The sequence below is a fragment of the Pleurodeles waltl genome, chromosome 7 (genome assembly GCF_031143425.1).
Source record: "Pleurodeles waltl isolate 20211129_DDA chromosome 7, aPleWal1.hap1.20221129, whole genome shotgun sequence".
Classification (NCBI taxonomy): Eukaryota; Metazoa; Chordata; class Amphibia; order Caudata; family Salamandridae; genus Pleurodeles; species Pleurodeles waltl.
Window position 1 is genome coordinate 872,542,303 of NC_090446.1, and position 20,351 is coordinate 872,562,653.

Sequence of the window (20,351 nt, forward strand, 5' to 3'; positions counted from 1 at the left end):
CTTCATACATGTAGAGAATAAGCATGTGGCCTCACACATAGGCATCAAATGGAACCAAAGAACAGCTAAAGGGGCAAGACTAGACTGAAGGTTTGCACAACATTTCAGAACTACAACTAGGCAGTGTCAGGATGAGGGTATAAACAAACTGCCTTTGGGAAGTAAAATGGGACCATAGGCACCAGAAAGAAATGATTTGATAAGGCTTCAGTAACGTGTGTACTCTTTGAGTTCAGTTAAACTAAAAGTGTCTTAAAATGGCAACTCAGCAATCACCTAGCCTTAGGTGCCCTGTGCCATCCCATGCCCCACACTGTTCCCTGAAATATGAAGAATATGCATAAGGTTTTAAGTTCGCAGGGCCCTTGTACCTAGAGTCCACCTGAATCAATTCAACAGGACATGCCCATTTCAATGAGGTGCATACAAGAAGAGGTGGGCTGAGCCAGGGGGTGGAGCCACAACACATCTCACTGCCGGATGTTCTCAGAAACAAAATTGATGGGAGGAATGCTAGCAAAAAATGCCATCGGAACCCCATAGTGCCCATTTTAGTAGAGCTTTGGCGGTAGCTGAGATGTCAACCAAGAACAAACCTGGAGCAGGGGTGGTTCGATGGACAGAAAAGAGCTCAAGTGTTCTAAAGTTGATACTAATTGAATGTTTCAGTGCCTTGGACCGAGAGAAGAGTGGATAGACTGAGACAAACAGCAGGCCTGAAGAGAGGTGTGTCGCTATAGCTCTCCTACACTGCAGAGCATTACACGTCACTGCATGGTAAAATGCCATCAAAGCTCTCACTGCAGTGTGACACAAGAATATACCACTTAATGTACACATGCTTTCTGAGGTCTCCTACACTTGAGTGTGAGATTGATATCAAGGAGGCAGATGTACTGCCACATCTCCCCTACACTGTGGCCCCTTAGACAGTAACAGGTGAGAGCACGGAGACACAGTCACAGCTCTCCTACATTGCAATGTCTACGACAGAGATATGTCAAAAAGCAGAAGGCATACCATCAGTCAGGCCTCAAAAAACCTACTTGCCATCTCTCTATGGTCAGTCATATTTTATCAAGTGGAGCTATTTTTAGGACCTACTCGCACCTAAATGTTGTCTGTTAGGAAAAACCTGATACCCTGCAGTTTTTCATTGCACACAGTCAGCTGTACAAACATTTTAAAATATATTCCAGTAGTTGTGAAAGCCCATTTTCTGTACTTCTGTGTGATGAAATAATATTTTAAAAAGAAGAAAACAAATCACAACACTTTACTGATGATGTTTGATGGATAAATATGTTTTCTGAAACCCAGTTTTCATAGATTGTTAATACACTATATAATTTTATCAGTAAAGCTGGAAGTGAGCAGGAAGGTTTTTGGGCATTTCTTGGAGATTTACTCTCTGTAAATGACAGAGTGCTACTACATCATGCTTTAGTAATACATATATTAAAAGTGAGTGTTTAAACATAAAACTAAATAACACTCCTGTCCTGAACTAAATGCTAATGGTAAACTAAGTGGCAAGTCATGGATCATGTACCCCTTATATGTGGGTCAGATTCGTACTATACATGGAGCAAACATTTTGTCTATTTAATCAAGCAAAAGAGTTTTTTTGTACAGCAGAAATGCTCAGCTCACATATCTGAAGGTGCACTTGTAAGGGAGAATGAAGAAAAAGGTAACTCTAAAATATTTGCCTAGGATCACACAGTTTGAGACTTGTTTTACGTTACAAGTACATTACAGTTAAGACGAGTAAATTATTCAAGTTACTGGACCTGCAGATCTAGTAAAATTTGTTTCCTTTTTCGACACCTGAGAATTCTTCCACACTACATTGTGAATTCTATCCGCTCTCCCCAGGCGTCCTGAGGGAGAGACAGTGTAAGATCACTTGATAGAAATATGATGCCAGACGTACACTGCTTAGGGGGACAGTAACGCCACTATGCACTGCAGACTGGGACACACACAAGTGAATTAATGGAGGTGCACTGTCACAGCTATCATATGCTGTACTGTGCGACAGCGAGTCACTGCTTGAAAACATAACATCAGCAGTATACTACACTGCAGTTGGAGGTAATGACAATACTGTAAGCAATGCAGAGCTTCAGACAAGTGAACTGTGTGAGATAGTGACCGGAGAGTCACATGTCACTGCATGGAGACACACTACCAGGGATCTGCCATACAGCATTGTAAGACTAGTGCACAAAGACATACAGCCAAAGGCTCTGAAAAGTGAGAAAGTAACAGGTCAGGAAATGTAGACAAGTCGTCAGAGATAATCTACACTGTAGTGTGAGAAAGTGGTCAACCACAGGAGAGCTGCTACTAGGACTCGCCTGCGCAGAAATGAGAGATATAGAGAGACACACACACACACACACACACACACGCGTCAGGGCTATGAGACATGCAGTCAGAGTTCTCTGGAGAGCTAGAAACTGCAGTGAACACTGGTAGGAGCTCAAGAGACGGGTCCGGAGGATCAAGGACATGACACTGCACGCTAGTAACAGTCAAGCAGCAGACCCTCACCTTTCTACTTCCTAGACATGGTGGCAGCGTAGGACAGGTGGGGTCTGGACCGATACTTTGGACTGGATCTGACAAGCTGCCACGACAGAGAGCTATGACCACTACTGTCACTCAGCTCTTTGCGTCCACCCAGCCTATAATGGCAAGGGGCAATGGGCCAGCCCACTAAAGTCACTAATGCTCTTGATTGTGAGTGACAGCTTTTTGCTGTTGCACAATGTGTAGGTTTTCAATAAAAGTAGTCCCCATCAGATCCAGGTTACTAGGCATATATTACTCTTTTTTATTTTTATGAACTTTTCCCATTTATGTTTTTTGCCTTTTACGAGTGCCTGACGGAATGCATTTTAAGGCAGATTTTAAAAAGCATGCATTTCACACAGAAAGGTGTCAATAGGTTTCTTTTTATTAAAACAAATACTGACATATAGTATGTATTTGCACCTTCCTTTTAGATACATGAGCTGGCTGCTTCGGCTTTGAACTCCACTGAAACGCATTCTCACTATGTGCTCCAAAGCAGCAATAGCCTTCTGTTGTGTTGTACTTGAAGGATACATTCGGACAGAGAAATGTATTTACTTCCTAAATTTCCTGGTCAGAATGGTATCTTTATTTATTGCTCAAGACCAATGCACAACATAGCTGACGTCTCTTAGACAAAAGTTGGTTAAAAATATCCTATGGGAGAAGCTACTTTAATCGGGTATAAATCCACAGGTGGGAAACATTGGGAACAAAAAAAAAACAAAAAAAAGAGGAACAATCCATTCAAGCAAGTTTTAACCTTAAAGACTGAAAAATGCTAATTGGCTAAACAAAAATATAAAGGTCTACGGTCAAGTCTGCCACACTGCTGACTGTTAAATGCATATGCATCTATCAAATCTGGATTGAAACACAGGATGTTCTGAAAGCTGTGAAGCGACATCTTAGAATTCTGGGTGGACCGGTATAATGCACTTCTAGGATTACAACATGCCTTCACAAAGTAGAGAGAGTAGGTTTCAAAGCAGTTTTATATGGTTATTTTAAAATGTTTTCTTCATGTTTTATTACTTCTTTTCCTCTCAGAATTTTTCTGTTCTGTATTCTCTTCTCCTTTCGCATTTTATGTTCTTTTGGGTTTTTCCCTTCAACACTCTACTTGTATTTTTGGGTTGGTTACTGTTGCAGCCGTGTTCTTCTGAAAAAAGTGCACTCATATTTCTTCATTTTGTATGTTACAATGGGAAGATGCAAATGACATTTTCTCCATCTCCACAAGGTTCCCACTCAGTGTTATTAAATTGCTGTGTGTTGCTGTGGCATGTTTCATTACTTCATCCTTTTTTCAGATGCCACAGTGTTTTTAAACTAACAAGAATGCTTCCTTTTCCCAATTCATTTCGGCTGACCCGTGATTACACTCTTCCTTTCTCTCCTGTGGCCTTTTGTGCAATGTCCGTACTTTTTCCTGGATGTGGGTTATAGCTCATACACTCACTTCCCCAGGTAGTAGTATTTATTTTTTTACGACCTTTCTCAGCCAATGGAACATGCCTTTCTAATTTGTCTTTTAGAAATTATCCTTATGCAATTTTTAAAGAAATGTGGACTCATAGTCTTGACTTAATATTAGCAAACCATGCATTGCATAGTACAGGCCAATCAACTGGTATTTGTTACATTTGGCTGTAGCCTTCTGTTTTAGGACTTTTTGACTTTCTTGTATACGCCAGCACTACAGTGACTCAGAGGACATTTTGCTAAATGTGCTCCGGCTTTCAATTGAAATTAACAAATGGTTTACAATGCTTTATTTGTATTTAAAAAACAAAAAAAAAAAACAACACTGCACTAATGTGGTTTGGTTGCCACATAACAGACCCCAAAACACAATGTGGAGACATCAAATTTCCGCCATCAGGTTTGACCCATTTTGGGGATGTTTGCCGCTGCATTATATGGGCATGGGCTTGGCCGCCACCCATGGAAACCTACCAAAGTTAGAGATTTCTGAAAACTAGACACCCACGAGGATCCAGAGTGGTGTGACTTGCGTGGGCCTCGGGACATATGACCTCCCTAAATGTTCTGCAAACTTCAAACTTTGGCTAAAATCACGCATATTCACTCATTTCGCGGAGTGAAAGCTCTGGAATCTGCAAGGATACACAAAATCCTACAATCCCGTTTCCCCACAATTCATGATTGTATGTGTTTCTGTATCAGAGAGACAGACACCCATTCACCCAGGAGGACATGTTATTGCTCCTGGCAAATCTGCATTCTTGTCAGATTTATGGCTTCAGGTTGGGAAAAGTGAGTGTATTTGCCCACTGACTGGGTTTTGGCCAGGCACACCTGAACCTGACCTGGTGACCTTTGCTGTATCTGGTAAATGAAGAATACATATGTCGAGTTACATCTTGAGCAGGACAGAGGTACATCCTGTGATGTTGCTGTTACAGCAGTTGATACTCCGAATGGACAAAGGAGCTACAGTGAAAACAAACAATGATAATTAGGTAACTAGTGCCAAATGGATTGTTTGTAGAACACGTTCATGTATTGCCTTTAGACTTGCTGGGGTCAATTTTCTAGTTCCTACCCATTTGGTTCATTTAAGATTTTGCCAATGAATGAAGAGACTCCAAACCTGTACATTTCTGACCCAGCTGGTGAAATCTTGAGATCTTTATTCTTTGATTTCTCTTGGTGAAGATGTTGGCCTGGGGCCGCTGGCATATGTGTGTTTGTATTTATCCTATGCAAATTGTACCTTAACATAATCTGGCTAAAGGCTGGCACTTTTCTTTGGAAGTGCAACATGATGCACTTACAATATAAATATATCAATATTATACACCTAACATGCCTAGATAACCTATTACACACCCGTCCAGGGCTTTACCCAACAGTTTATATAAGCGCCTGTAGGGGCAGCAATGTGCTCTCACTCCTCGGTTACCCAGTTTGGCAAAACCAAAATGGTTTAAAATAAAATTTAGGCAAATACCTAACACAATTATCTGTACTCCTCGGTATTGCACATCAACAACCTTATCAGAGTCAAGTGTGGAGCAGTGTTTACTGGACTCCTTAAGTATTTTGTTAAACAATAAGCAACAAAATAAGCATTGATGTGCTCCCTCCTATTAAGCAACAACTGAAAAGAGGAGTCACTTTTGCTTTCTTTTAGAAGTTTCACCGAGCCAGGTCTATTCATTCAGCTCTATTTAGCCATATGCTACACTTTTCACTCTAGACCTATGCACAGAGGTGACCCTTTTCATCTAATGGACAGTGGGTTCGAGTCTACGACAATATTGGAAAGCTGCTCTTTTAGTGATTGCAATTACTGCAGGTAGCTTGCAAATAATTCAAACATATTTAAAATGCATTTAATTGACTGCCCTCGGCTGTGATATTCATACACTCATTATTATTCTATAAAGTCCTCTTTGCTTCTCATATGTGATGGTATAGCATGTTATCAGAGAGCAGAGAATGAAAATATGGTTAGTTTTCTTCCCCTTCACTCTAAGCTTGAGTCTAGAAAATTGTAAGTAAACCTTACTGTTGTGTTAAATAAAACATAAAAGCTGATGAAAAAATAATATAAAACAAAATTGATGGGCACCCCTGCCTTACAAATAGAATTTCAAAAGTTGATTAATGGAGGTGTAAAAATACAGAATCCTTGAGGTAAGTAAAATTCATAATATGAAAACAAGCAATGGTGATCGGACAACGTGTCCAATTACAGTAACACGACTGCTGTAATGTCCAGCATTTCACATACTATGAATTACTGCAACAAATCTCACTACTGAAACACAAATGCAGTTGCCTCAAAAGACACTGAAAACACTTCATGTTTAGGGTGGAGTTTTTATAAATCTAAACACTGGAATTAAATATTTGCTGTGGCTAACCCCTTCTGTGCCGCAGACGTAATGGTTACATCCCACGGCACAGTGCTCATGTGCCGAGGACGTAACCATTTCCTCCTGGGCACTGAGCTCAGAGGGAGTACTAGCACTCCCTCTCTGGGCTTCCCTCCCCCCCCCCCCAAGGCATCCTAACCACCTACCCCCCCCCGTAATGACATCAGCGCGCAATTGTGCGCTGAGATAATTACAGGGTGCCGGTCGAACTGGAAGCCATTTGCTTCCAGTGCGACTAGAGAGAAACAGGTGAGTTTCTCCTCCAGCGGGTGGGGGGTTTGGAACAAAGAGGCACGGGAGAAAGGGTCGCTCCCATTTTAGGGGCATGTTACCTGTGGCCATTTCTTTCCCCATTGGGAGCAGATCAGCCTATTATCTTTAGGCTGATCTGCCCTCAAGGGGGGCAGAAACCACTAGAATGACAGGGATTTTTTTGTGTATGTTTATTTATGTGGGGGTGGTGGCCCCTTGGGCAAGGGGCGTCCCCCAAGGGGGGCATTGAACTGTCGGCCATTTCCGCCCACTTTGGTGGCAGATCGGCCTATTATTTTTAGGTTGATCTGCCCCGAAACCACTAGAACACCAGGGATTGTTTTTTTTTTTTAATGTTTATTTATGTATGGGGGGGGCGTCCCCTTGGGCATGGGGGGCATTGAGCTGTTGCCCATTATTTTTAGGCCCATCTGCCCCCAAAGGGGGGTGGGTGGGGTTGGGGGGGGGGCAGAAGCCACTTAGGCACCAGGGATAGTGTGTGTGTGTTTTTGTGTATGTGTGTTTTTTTTTGTTTGAGGGGTGGCCCCTTGGGCAAGGGTCGCTCCCCATAGGGACACACTACTAAATGTATTTTCTGCCCTCCTTGGGGCAGATAGGCCTATTTTTTAGTAGGCCCATCTGCCCTTATGGCAGAATCCACTTAGGCACCAATTTCTAAATGCTTGATGTCTGGGTGTTTGTCAATTGACGAAGTATTTGCATTTGTGATTTTAAAAAAATCTTTTTTGTTCTAGTTCAAAGCTTTTGTTGTTTTTGCTGTGGCTCCTTGCAGTTTTGGTGGTGGTTGACCTGCGGTTTGCATAGTTGCATGTTTTAGGTAAGTAAAAACAATTTACTCCAAAGGAGTATTATTGCCATGCATGAATGACATGTTTGTAGGTGGTGTACTAAATGCAGGTTTGTGTGTAAAGTTGTCCTTAGATGTGTACACAATGATATTTGTGTTGTCTTATTTCTAATTTGCTTTTCTTTCTTTCTTTTTAGTGGGATATCATTGGTGATTGCTGTGTCTGTGCAGAATAGTTGCTGGTGAGTCAAGCTTTTTCAGGGAAGTGAGCGGTATAGTTTTTGAGTTTATAATTCTTACTGATAAAGCTACACTTTATTACTTATCTTACACAGTGCTGGTTATTGGTGGTGCATTTGTCCAGTTAATTTTTGTAGGAAAGATCATGGCTAGCCGCAGGATGACCGCTCAGCAGGTGGTTGGTATGCTTTCTGAGTCATTGTCTGATCAGGATTATGAGACGGACTCTGCATCTGAGGCAGAGCAGGAAGTGAGAGATTCTGGCAGTGAAGTTTGTCGGAGAGGAATCTTCTGATGAGGAAGCCACACTGCAGATGAAGGGCCTGTTTTAGAGGAGGGCACTGATGTGCCATTAGTGCAGCAACCTGAGGCTGAAAGGTTTCCCGTTAGAAGACCTGAACTCTGGGTTGCCTCAAACATGGAGCAGCCAGAGTTGCCTGCCTTTACTGGTCTCCCGGGGTGTAGAGTCAATATAGAGAACTTTTTGTCTGTCAATTTCTTTGAATTATTTGTGGATGATGCGTTTGGGGGAGAGATTATTGAGCAGACTAATTTGTATGCGGAGCAGTATTTGAGGGACAACGCTGGTAGACTTAGGCCACACTCTAGAGCTACCCAGTGGATTCCCACAAATTTGGAGGAGATTAGAAGGTTTTGGGGCTTCACTCTTGATTGGGTTGATAAGGAAGCCGTCACTGGCTTCTTATTGGTCCAATAGTCCCTTGAAGGCAACAGCTATATTTTCTGCAACCATGAGTCGTAATCGGTATTTGCTTCTTCTTAGGATGCTGAATTTTGTTGACAATGCATTAGCCTTGCCACAAGATCACCCTGATTCTGACCGTCTTTTTAAGATTAGGCCTGTCCTTGATCATTTTGTGGATTGGTCTTAAGAGGTCTATGCTCCAGGCAAAGAAATAGCTGTGGACGAGTCTTTGGTCCTCTTCAAGGGTCATTTGTTTTTTTAGGCACTACATTCCTCGCAAGAGGGCACGATATGGAATTAAATTGTATATGCTGTCTGAGAGCAGTACAGGATGTGTGTATAGTTTCCGTGTCTACACTGGTAGGGATTCCAGTATTGACCCCCTGGTTGTCCTCCCACTTTTGGAGTTACTGAGACAATTGTGTGGGAACTTGGTAGACGACTGTTCAATAAAGGTCACCATTTGTATGTAGATAACTTCTACACTGGAGTGCAGTTGTTCAAGGAATTGTTTAGAGTGGACACTGTTGCTCGTGGCACAATTCGTTGTAACCGGAAAGGCTATCCAAGGGAGCTTGTCTGTAAAAAAAACTTGAGAAGGGACAGTGCAGTGCCTTGCAGAATGATGAGTTGCTAGCTTTGAAATTTTCTGACAGGAGGGATGTCTACATGCTAAGTACCATCCATGATGAGAGTACTTCCCCCGTGACTGTTTGGGGCCAGGTTGCTAAAGTGCGTGAACCTGTGTAAATTTTAGATAATAATAAGCACATGGGAGGTGTAAATAGAGTTGATCAGAGGTTGGAACCTTATACTGCTATTCGTAAGTCTTACGTTTGGTATAAGAAGTTATCAATTCACCTCTTCCACTTAGCAACTTTTAATGCTTTTATTGTGTTTAAGGATAGGTTTCCAGAGTCAAAGATGACATTTGTGAAATTTTAGGAGTCAGTGATAGAGAGCCTTATTGTGGTGGAACAGGCCAGAGTTCCTAGAGAAGCAGTGGTGGAGGATGTGGCTAGATTGAAAGATCACCACTTTGCTGAGCACATTCCTCCCACACCCAAAAAAGACTTTCCAGCTAAGAAATGTAGAGTGTGTTTTCAAAGAGGTATCCGGAGGTAGACTCGAATGTACTGCCCAGATTGTCCTTCAAAGCCTGGGCTGTGGGTGGGTGGTTGTTTCAAGAATTACCACACCCAGAAAAATTACTGGGAACAACCATGAGCGAACACATGAAAATACAAAACAGGCAGTTTACAGTTTCATGGTTGGCATTTCTGTCATGTACTTAGTTAGAGCTTCTGTGTTTGTAGTTTTGTAATTATTTCTAATTAGTTAGTGTTTTCTTTGTTTAAAAAAAAAAAAAAAAAAAAAAAAAAAAGTGATGCCATTGTGTTGAGTGGCACTTGGCTGACGGTGTACATATTGATTTGCTGTTGGCTATAGCAACTCACTGCCAGCCAAACGCCAGTCCACACACTCCCATCAGCTGGTGAGATTGCTGTATCAGGCATGTGGGCGTATGTAAGTGATGGGCCCTTGAGTGGCGCTGTCTGTCGATGCGAGTGTTGTAATGTGCTGGGCCCGTGGCTGGCATCGTGAATGGCAAGTATGAAAGGTGCGTGAATGGACTGTAAAGCAGTTGGTGCCTTGCTGTGGCTTTACAGCTCACGAGTTGAGAGTCACTGGTTCCGTTTTTTGGCCTTTCAGTTATTACCAGTGCATTTAATTTTTGTGAAATCTCTTATTAATAAAATTTGATCCACTGAACCATCACTCACCCTCATGCCAAATCCAACCAGTATGTGCGGTAAAAATGACAAAACCTGCTCTGCTGTAATCAAGCGTCGCAGCACACCTGTGACACGCTAAGTGTCTCGGGTGGGACCCCGATGATGAAGCATGCCACCAACTTGGTTGGTGGGTGAGGGGTCTTTTTAACATAACCTAAGTGCGTTTCTTTTGCACAATTTTAGTGTTTGGAACATCACATAAGTATGTGGACACACCAAAATGATCTATTGCAAAACTACCTGTGTTTAGGGGGGAGGAGAGGGGGGAACCTACTAAACCCAGACATGTTTTAAAAATAGACACCCCAAGCAGTCCAAGGAGGTGTGGCTTGCCTGGATCCCCCAACATTTTCTTACCCAGACTCCTCGGCAAACCTCACAATTTGCATTAAAAAATAATAATCATATTTTCCTCACTTTTCTTTGTAGGATCACCGCTGCGGCACAAATTTCCTACCACCCAGCGTTCCCCTCAGTTCCCCAAGTAAAATTATACCCCACTTGCATGGGTCCCCAAAGCAGAGTCGACCTAAAAGATGTATAAAAGAAAAATATGTGCTTATCAACTCGCTGTGCTATCCCCTCAATCTCTACAAGTTTTTGGCCTTTTTCTGTTGCAGGCACCTGGCCCACCAACACAAGTGAGGTACCATTTGTATCGGGAGACTTGGGGGAACGCTGGGTGGAAGGAAATTTGTGGCTCCTCTCAGATTCCAGAACTTTCTGTCACCGAAATGAGAGGAAAAAGTGTTTTTTTGGGCCAAGTTTTGAGGTTTGCAAAGGATTCTGGGTAACAGAACCTGGTCAGAGCCCCACAAGTCACCCCATCTTGGATTCCCCTAGGTGTCTAGTTTTCACAACTGTGCAGGTTTGCTAGGTTTCCCTAGGTGCCGGTTGAGCTAGAGGCCAAAATCCACAGCTAGGCACTTTGAAAAAACCAGCTCTGTTTTCTTTGTGAAAATGTGATGGGTCCACGTTGTGTTTTGGGGTTCCTGTCGCGGGCGCTAGGCCTATCCACACAAGTGAGGTACCATTTTTATCGGGAGACATGGGGGAAGACAGAATAGCAAAACAAGTGTTATTGTCCCTTGTCTTTCTCTACATTTTTTCCTTCCAAATGTAAGACAGAAACACATCTATTTGAGAAATGCCCTGTAATTCACATGGCTGTATGGGCACCGCGGAATTCAGAGATGTGCAAATAACCACTGCTTCTCAACACCTTATCTTGTGGCCATTTCGGAAATACAAAGGCTTTCTTGATACATATTTTTCACTTTTTATATTTCAGCAAATGATTTGCTGTATACCCGGTATAGAATGAGAACCCATTGCAAGGTGCAGCTCATTTATTGGCTCTGGGTACCTAGGGTTCTTGATGAACTTACAGGCCCTATATATCTCCGCAACCAGAAGAGTCCAGCTGACGTAACATTATATTGCTTTCAAAAATCTGACATCGCAGGAAAAAGTTACGGAGTAAAACGTGGAGAAAAATGGCTGGGTTTTTTACCTCAATTTCAATATTTTTTTTTGTCAGCTGTTATTTTCTGTAGGAAACACTTGTAGGATCTACACAAATGACCCCTTGATGAATTCCGAATTTTGTCTACTTTTCACAAATGTTTCGCTTTCTGGGATCCAGCATTGGTTTCTCACCCATTTTGGTCAATAACTGGAAGGAGGCTGAAAGCACAACAAATAGTAAAAATGGGGTATGTCCCAGTAAAATGTCAAAATTGTATTGAAAAATGGGGTTTTCTAATTCAAGTCTGCCTGTTCCTGAAAGCTGGGAAGATGGTGATCTTACCACCGCAAACCCTTTGTTGATGCCATGTTCAGGGGAAAAACCATGAGCCTTCTTCTGCAGCCCTTTTTTCCAATTTTGTTTAAAAAAACGAACTTTTCACTGTATTTTGGCTAATTTCTTAGTCTCCTTTGGGGGAACCCACAAAGTCTGGGTACCACTAGAATCCCTAGGATGTTGGGAAAAACAGGATGCAAATTTGGCGTGGGTAGCTTATGTGAACAAAAGGTTAAGAGGGCCTAAGGTCGAACTGAGCCAAATAAAGGCTCGCCAAGGGAGGGGAAAAGGCCTGGCAGCGAAGGGGTTAAAACCCAGTTTGTGTCAACAGCTTAATAGAGAAGTTACATGTGCCTCCCTGCACTACAGGACTTAGCACAATGACAGTTACGCTTTCTTTTGTTCATCTTCCTTTGCAGGTCAGTATCTAGCAAGAAATTTCAAAGAAAAATGGGCCACTCAGTAACCCTGGGACCTGGGTAGAATAACTAATAAAGAAACAAAAAGGTCCCTATGGGTGAACTATAAGCCTCAACTTCTGTGGCAACATGTAAAGAAACCATCAATAGATAGTATAGTCTTAGAACAAAACAAACTTTGTTCAAGACACTTATTAAAATAAATCTCTCTCAAGGGATGCATTATACTCAAATAAACAACTTGAAAAACAGGGTGCTCCAAATAACGTTTCAATGCAGTACAAGTGAAATGGGTGAGTAGAAAGTGTGGAAGTGCTATATAGAAATCAAACATATACAAGTGGCTGGTAAGGATAAATGGATGTTACACAACACTCGGTGTTAGAGTGCAGGTCACAAGTTTGAATCCATGCGGGGCTTATGGAAGTTTTCCTTCGAGGGTCATTAAAATGGGCACCTTTATGATGAGTAACAATGATACTCCATTAGTCCAACAGCAAGGGGCAATTCAGTTTATGGCATACCATACATAAATAACTGTTTCATAAATTCAATTTGGTATGTTTAATTCAATGTAAAAGAATAGGCGTTGTGTAAACTGTGGTAAGGAGAATATGAAACCAGGCTGACTGGTTTATTTCTAGACAAACTATGCTAAAAACAGAAGTATTGAGCAAATATCCATGCCTAGCCTTGTCACAGTTTAAGGTAACAAGCACTCCGAAAAACAAAAAAGTAGGAAAACAAAAATGGGATACAACTGAACTAATACATTAGATGACCAAGTGTGGCAAAACCATCTAGTGAAACAGATGCTGACGGTAAACTAGTATCCGCGTCAAAAAATAAAATAAAATTAATATGGTTAAAACTGCTCAAACTGTGGTTTCCCCAGTACTGTAATTCACGTTTGTTTAGCCATAAACTATAAACATTCTTTGGCGGTAATGACTGTAGCCTGAGGTGTCAATGGAAAACATCAAGTAGCAGCTCTTGCTATTAATGCCCTAGGGCTCTGAAAGTTGCCACGCTTGCTAGGCAAATCTGCAGTTAATACTCTAGCTGAACTATGCGGAACATGTACTAATATCATTCCTACTCACCAGTCATCCCCTACATTAAACGTGTTCAGACTCTTGGTGAAGCCCTGCATGTTGTTAGGACTGACCCTCTGAAGAAAGTCAATGTAATCCTCCGAGTGGAAGCGGCACATGTCATGTTGGGAAGCTTGATAGGGTTTAAATACCTGAAAGACAATAAATGTTAGCATCACACATTTGTGGGGATGTGAAAGCAGACTTGTTAACAAATGAAAACCGTTTTCAACATAAGATGACCACTAGTGCAACACAGTACATCTACACAAACTTAAATTAACCTTTATTCTTTTCTAACATACAAAGGACAGGAAAAATTACAGTCATTGTGACTTCTATGCTCTTAATTCATGCTCTCTTTCCATTCCTGTTAGCTGGTAAATGTCTGTTCTGCAGACAGGACTTGTAAAGGCTTTTTAAAAAAGATGCAGACACGTCAATGTTTTGAGGAAGTTTACCATGAGCATCCCTTTTTCTTTCTCTGCACCCTCACCCATACATCAACAACTTAAGCCCATGCTCAACCATAAATTACGTACTCAAAACAAAATTAACAAAGGGGTCTGAAGGAGCAAGAGGACACAAATGCTTGGAGATGGTGAAAGCACACGCAAGACCAGGCTTCAAACAAGTAGAGGGAAAAAAAAAAAACTTTAAGAGGTGAATCTTTAAAGGGAAGAACTATCCAGTGAGTAATGCTTACGAATCTCATGCAGGGAAACCCATGTGGTTGTCCTCTAAATCACCGCAATAGACAAATGGGTTTGACAAATGGATTTGAAAAGTCAATGAAGACACCTTAGTCCTGGATGATTTGAGCACAAACTGTCAGAGGAGAATATACCTCTCACCTCAGAGGCATTTGATATACATACGCAAGACCACGGATCTTCACATACTATACTTAATTGTCTTGATGCCTGAGATAAAACCACCAGAGTAAGGAAAATATGATTGCACTTCTTGAAGTTGGCCATGCTTTCCCAGAAGAATTAAAAAACCCTGAAAATAACAGAGTTGTGTACAGTTTCCTAAAATAATGATGAATAGGGTCTTAGTATGAAGACTGGAATTTATACATACACTTCCATTGGAACCTCAGGAATAAAAGCGGGAATAGTTCTCAATAGCATGTTATCGTTATTGAAAAATTGATGAGGTTTTTTTTAAGTGACAGCTTAAAGGCCACCCAACCTTCTTGCTGAAGTGGTAGCGAAATAGACAGACAAAATGCCATTGGTTCGAATGGTATGAGCATCAAGGAGGCAACAAGTAAACTAGGCACCCCTTTTAACCCCTAACTGTGGAACATGCTCTTTAATGTAAGGGTGTAAATAGAGAAGATACATTTGCCATTGTTTCCCATACATTTTGGAGTAAACACTGGTGCATGTCTAGTGGGATATTCGGCGAGAGCCAAGTGAAATTATTTGTGAACAAGTACTACAGAGGGAGCTAAAAGTCTCATGAATGTTATTATACAAGGAGAACTGCAAATTATTTAAGTGATTTCAAAGATCCCAGTGGTGAAAGAACAGTATTTTGTATTATAATTAAACCAATTTGAACCAAATTAAAAAATAACAGGGTGTGTATGAAAAAAACAATTCTGTATAAACTGGTCTCTTAAAACACCAGGCTCATAAGTATGGAGGTATGGAGGAATGAAGAACCAGTCCCTTCTGCTGCACCAGGAGATCTGGAATCCAAAGAAGCTCTATGACTTTGTTGTAGGAGAGAAGAGTCTGGTGTGAGTGTCAAATCGATCACAACCAAAAAGGGTCTATGAGAAAAATGTCAAAACTATTGGAAATCTAGAACTTTCTGGGAGTCTTCGAAACAAGAGGGGTTGGCTGAAAGCCACAGTTACACTTCCTTTACCATTCTGCTAGGAAATCCTCCCCTGCTCCAGGATGGGATTGGCAATCTAAGGGTACAAAACATATTTTTGCGGAAATTCCCACTTCCCGAAGAGAGAATGCAGGATAGACTGCTTTATCTGCCATAACTGTGCAGCACAGTACAGACTACCTACCTAGGGTACGCTTCTACATTCTATTCTCCCTTAGGAGAAAGGCCTTGAGGGAGATGTTGTTTAAAAGTACCCAGATTCATACCAAAACACAGAAGGGAAAGTTGAGGAGACTGGGCAACTCATTCTTTGTTCAATTAGAACAGGGTACCTGTTTTCTAGGTCATAATGCAGAGATGGAAACCCACTATCAGGGTAGCACTGCAATCTTTGGACAGAGTTGAGGCTGGGCAGGATGCACCTGTATCAGGTGTCTCCGAAGTTTTCTGCAATAAGAGCTAATTAAAGTCAATGAAAATCATTCAGAGCTATTGATCTTATTAGTGCTGTAATAGTGACTACATCAGACAAGATGGCAATCGTTTTCAAGGTTACCAACAGTGTGCACCCGATTGAATCGGGCACTGATGCCATCAGTAATGTCAAAAGGGCTTTGTCAATGAGGAACACCTGGTAGTTACAGTGGCACCAAGATAATAATATGAGTAATGTCATCAATACCTTATGATTTATTACTCAAATATCAGCTTCAGGTATATTTTGGGAATTCAACAAATTGTCCCCAAAAGCTTACAGTTCTGACAATACACACACTACCATCTCAAATACACACTTTTCAGTTTTACTATACATATATTAATTCAACCAAGCAAAACCTTATATTGTAGTAGGCTGTACTGCACATAGGAGAGCTACTTACAGGAAGCAGGAGAGCCACCAGTAACTAATGAGCTACTTGTTGGAGACACCTGATCTATATTGAGGGTGCCCAATACCATCAAAAATCTGAGGTACCACAGATGCATTCTCTTGATGCATATGGGAAACTAAGTATCTTTAATGTCAATTGATGGTCACCAGTTTATTTCACGCAATGTCTTGAGGCCTCAACTCTATCATATGATCATATGAAAAATGTCTACCAAGCTTAAGATCATAAAGGTCAGAAAAACACAATTACCTAGTTTTACGGGTACATTGAAGCACAAAGAGTGAAAACCTAGTCCCATTTTTTTGGTGCCAAAATTAACAGGCTGGCTCTAAAGAGAAGAAACTTCTGTATTTGCTGTAGAAGATCTAGCATTTTTTTTTTACATTTTGAAATCAACATAGATGAGGCCAGGAGAAAATCCACATATGAGACCCTATTGACCCTGAGTGAACAAAGACAATTCTTTCTGAAAGGAGGAAAGTATATTAGGAACCTACAATAGACATGATGATTTCTTAGTGGCATTATAGAAAGCAGCAGATTGGGTGGAAGGCTTGTGTTAGTGGACAGATTCAGCAGTTCCTATAGAAACCTGCTAATCTTTAAAAAAAGACACAAAAGCTTGTTATATATGGGAAACAGCCATTACAACAAGGTCATCACCACGCATGACCACTACAACGAAACCATTACCAAACATATGCACTTACCACGCATGCCTTTATCATGAATATACATTTACCATGCATGCCTTTAAAAAAAATTCATTCTAAAGGAATGAATGGTAAAGGTGTAGGTGTGGTAAAGGTTTAACAGATAAGTACAGGTTAGTGTTAAAAATATGTGTGTGTCGATAGATAGAGTTTTTAGGGTATTGGGTACTGGTTTTTGGGTGGTAACAGCATTTTTAGGTTTTAGGGTTGGTATAAGTTTTGGGGTGGTAAGTGTTTTTTAGGTTTTAGAGCGGGAATGAGTTTTTGTGTGGTAAGGGCATTTTTAGGTTTTAGGGTGGGTGTTGTTTTTTGTGTGGTAAGGGCGTTTTAGGTTGGATATGGGTATTTTGGGTGTCAAGATTGTATATGTATATATACACACACACACACACACACACACAAATAAATACTTACCAATTTAATATTTACCACGCATATGCTATGCCTTTACAACAACATCTTTGTGGTAAAGGCATGCGTGGTAAAGGCATATGTGTGGTAAAAAAACTTTCATTGTAAATGCATGCAAGGTAATGGCCCATCCATTGTAGTGGCTGCATTGTAAAGGCATGCATGGTAAACGCACCCATGCTTCTGTCATAGATCCATCATATATACCCGTTTGCCATGAGGTAGTAATAATACTCAATGACTTGGTGATCAACGCCCATTTAAATTTTTTTCCAGAAACTCATCGGAATCAAGGTTTTGACATCAACCAGCAAGTCTAAAAACCTATCCTGTAAGTCAGAGTTAAAGATTGAAGGTCTGAGGCATGTGTCTGTGCACAGAATGATCTATTAGTTGCTCTGGCTGTAGTATCCTCCACATCTGAATTAATATGAAGAACTGTGGGATATCATGCTTTGTTCTTAATGTGCAGAACAGATTTTCCTATTCTAATTTTACAAATGTTAACAGGTTATGGAATAATTTATCTTTGGGACAGAAAAGGCATTATTTGTGGAATTTGTTCACATTTATGTACTCCTAAGTGAACTTGCCACTGTAGTTATGACATTTCTCATTATTGGTCTCACATTCTGGAACTGGTGCTCTTAGAGGCTTGAGTCAAACAGCTAAAGTTCTGGAGTCTGGCAGTTGCTTTTCGTCTCTTGAATCGACTAAAAAGACCTGGTGCATCATCCTCATTCCGATATAATGTATTTCAGTGATGAGTGGTAAACCTGAGGGTCCACCGACACAATGTTGAAGATCTGTGCAGTGCACCTGTGAAGAGAAATTTGAAGATGGATCACCCATTCTAGAGTGTAAGGGACTATTTGGCGTTTGCAGGAGGTACACTGGGTCTTGATCAGACCTCTTTTGCCATGCACATGGTTTGGGAGTGCAGGGTCAGATGAAATCAGGGACTCTCAACACAGGCTAGTGCAAGCACAACTAAACTCATCCCATAATCGATTTGAGTTCCAGTGTGCATGATACAAGTTGTAGCCCCACAATCCTTTGTGGGTTGATTCATATGCAATACAGCTATATTAACATTGTGCTAACTGCAGCAACAAGAGGATTTAAAAGAGCACTAAGAGTTGGCGGTGGCTCAAAAATATTAGTACATGTTAATAAAGTACAAACTAAGAACCATTTGAAGAGGATACACCTTGATGTGTCGTTAAAGGTAATAAGAAAAAAAGTGAATCTGAAAGGTTTCAGGAAAATTACTGAGAAAGTTCAAGCTTGTGAATTTCAATAGATCACTATCAGTTGTGCGTTTTGTTGCATTTTACAGCATTTTCTGCTACATCTTCTTTAAACCAAGTGCATTGCGCTTATTTGCACCAACCACTTGGGGATTTCCATTTAATAAAATGGCTGCTGCACAGTAAGTTTTACAATCGCTGCCATTTCTCCAGAGTCCTGGCAAGTCACCTACAAATGGGGGGTAATAGCTGCGATTTATTTTTTTAATTACCTGGTGGTTATTGATTGTTCTTAATTTGATGCTGCAAAAAACATCTGCTTTCCTGTTTAATCATTTGAAGAATGTAGGTCAACGAGTATTTGACAATCTCCCAGAGGTTGATACACCTGAGGGGCACTTTTGAGGTTTGGGATGAATACTGTGAGGCTCTAGCATGTTTACAAAAGCAGTATTCTGACGGGCCTAGGATTACGTTAGAATGTCATAACTTTGTCAAAGCAAAATAGTGAGTAAAGTACGGATGACTACATTGCTAGGCTGCAGACTCTAGCTGCAATTTGCAACTTTTAAAACAGCGTGGACATTTACATACGAGATCAGTGTGTTTTCAATATTTTTTCTAAGAAAACGGAAGTACAGCTGCAGTACTTCGGGAACATCACACTTTTGAACGTGGTAGACAACTCCAAAGACACTAAACAATGTAAATCTCTGGCTTCAGAAGAGGCAGTATCAGACAAGAGACTGGGCAAGTGAGTCCTATGAACTCAGAAGAAATATTTTTACATAAGTTCAGAAAAAAGGCTGTTAGGAGTTGTTAAAGGTGTGAGTAAAACTACACTTTGAAACAATGAGAATTGTTCTACTCCGGGCAAACACTGCAATCTGGACACTTCTAGGTGGTCTGCAAGAGTGTCAGAACTACAAATGGGGTTAACAAAATAAAAGTTCAATGCTATGCGAATCTAGTCAATGCTGTGCTGACGGTGGATTCTATTTTAACATCAATTAATGAAGCCATCAAAAGAAGCAGAACACTGTTCAAGATAATTAAGCACTGCATCAACCACCTGCTGGGCTCACCTATTCCTCACTCCACGAAACGTTGAAGGTCATCAACCTCTTCTTTCATGACAAAATAAAGAGGTTTCAAAGGCACATTGACAACACCAACACTGCTTCAATTATTACGCCCACCTCTTGCAGTAGAATCCTGTAATGGTCAGCATTCAAAGCTCTATCTCTCGAAAATCTTGCTGACAAACTCCCTGAAAGAGACTTCTAAAGATGATGTTTTAACGTCCTTCATCAAAGCTCTCCTTCAAAATGCTCTTTTACACTTACTGTTTCCCAGAAGCCTCAAGCCAGACCAGATTCTTCCAAACCTAAAGAAACATCCACTAGACTGATGACCTCACCAATTATCTACCCATCATTCACTTATCACTCATCTGCAAGATCATTGAAAAATCAATTTATGTTCAACTGCAAGAACCACATCAGTGCGAGCCATCTCCTGCATGATTACCATTCTGGCTTCAGATCACCCCTCAGCATGGAAATCGCAACCTTAGATGTCAGACAATGCCCCCTTGACCACAGATGAAGATGATGCCCC

At 41.0% G+C, this 20,351-nt stretch overlaps 1 protein-coding gene across 2 annotated transcripts in view; it reads right to left on the reverse strand.

The window, feature by feature from the left end:
• HDAC3 (histone deacetylase 3) overlaps positions 1–20,351 on the reverse strand; it is a 205,607-nt gene that overhangs the window by 166,065 nt on the left and 19,191 nt on the right. For both annotated transcript variants that reach the window (XM_069199476.1, XM_069199477.1), the window contains one exon: positions 13,620–13,762. In XM_069199476.1, the coding sequence (XP_069055577.1) occupies positions 13,620–13,762 (143 nt within the window). The remainder of the gene's footprint in view (positions 1–13,619; positions 13,763–20,351) is intronic.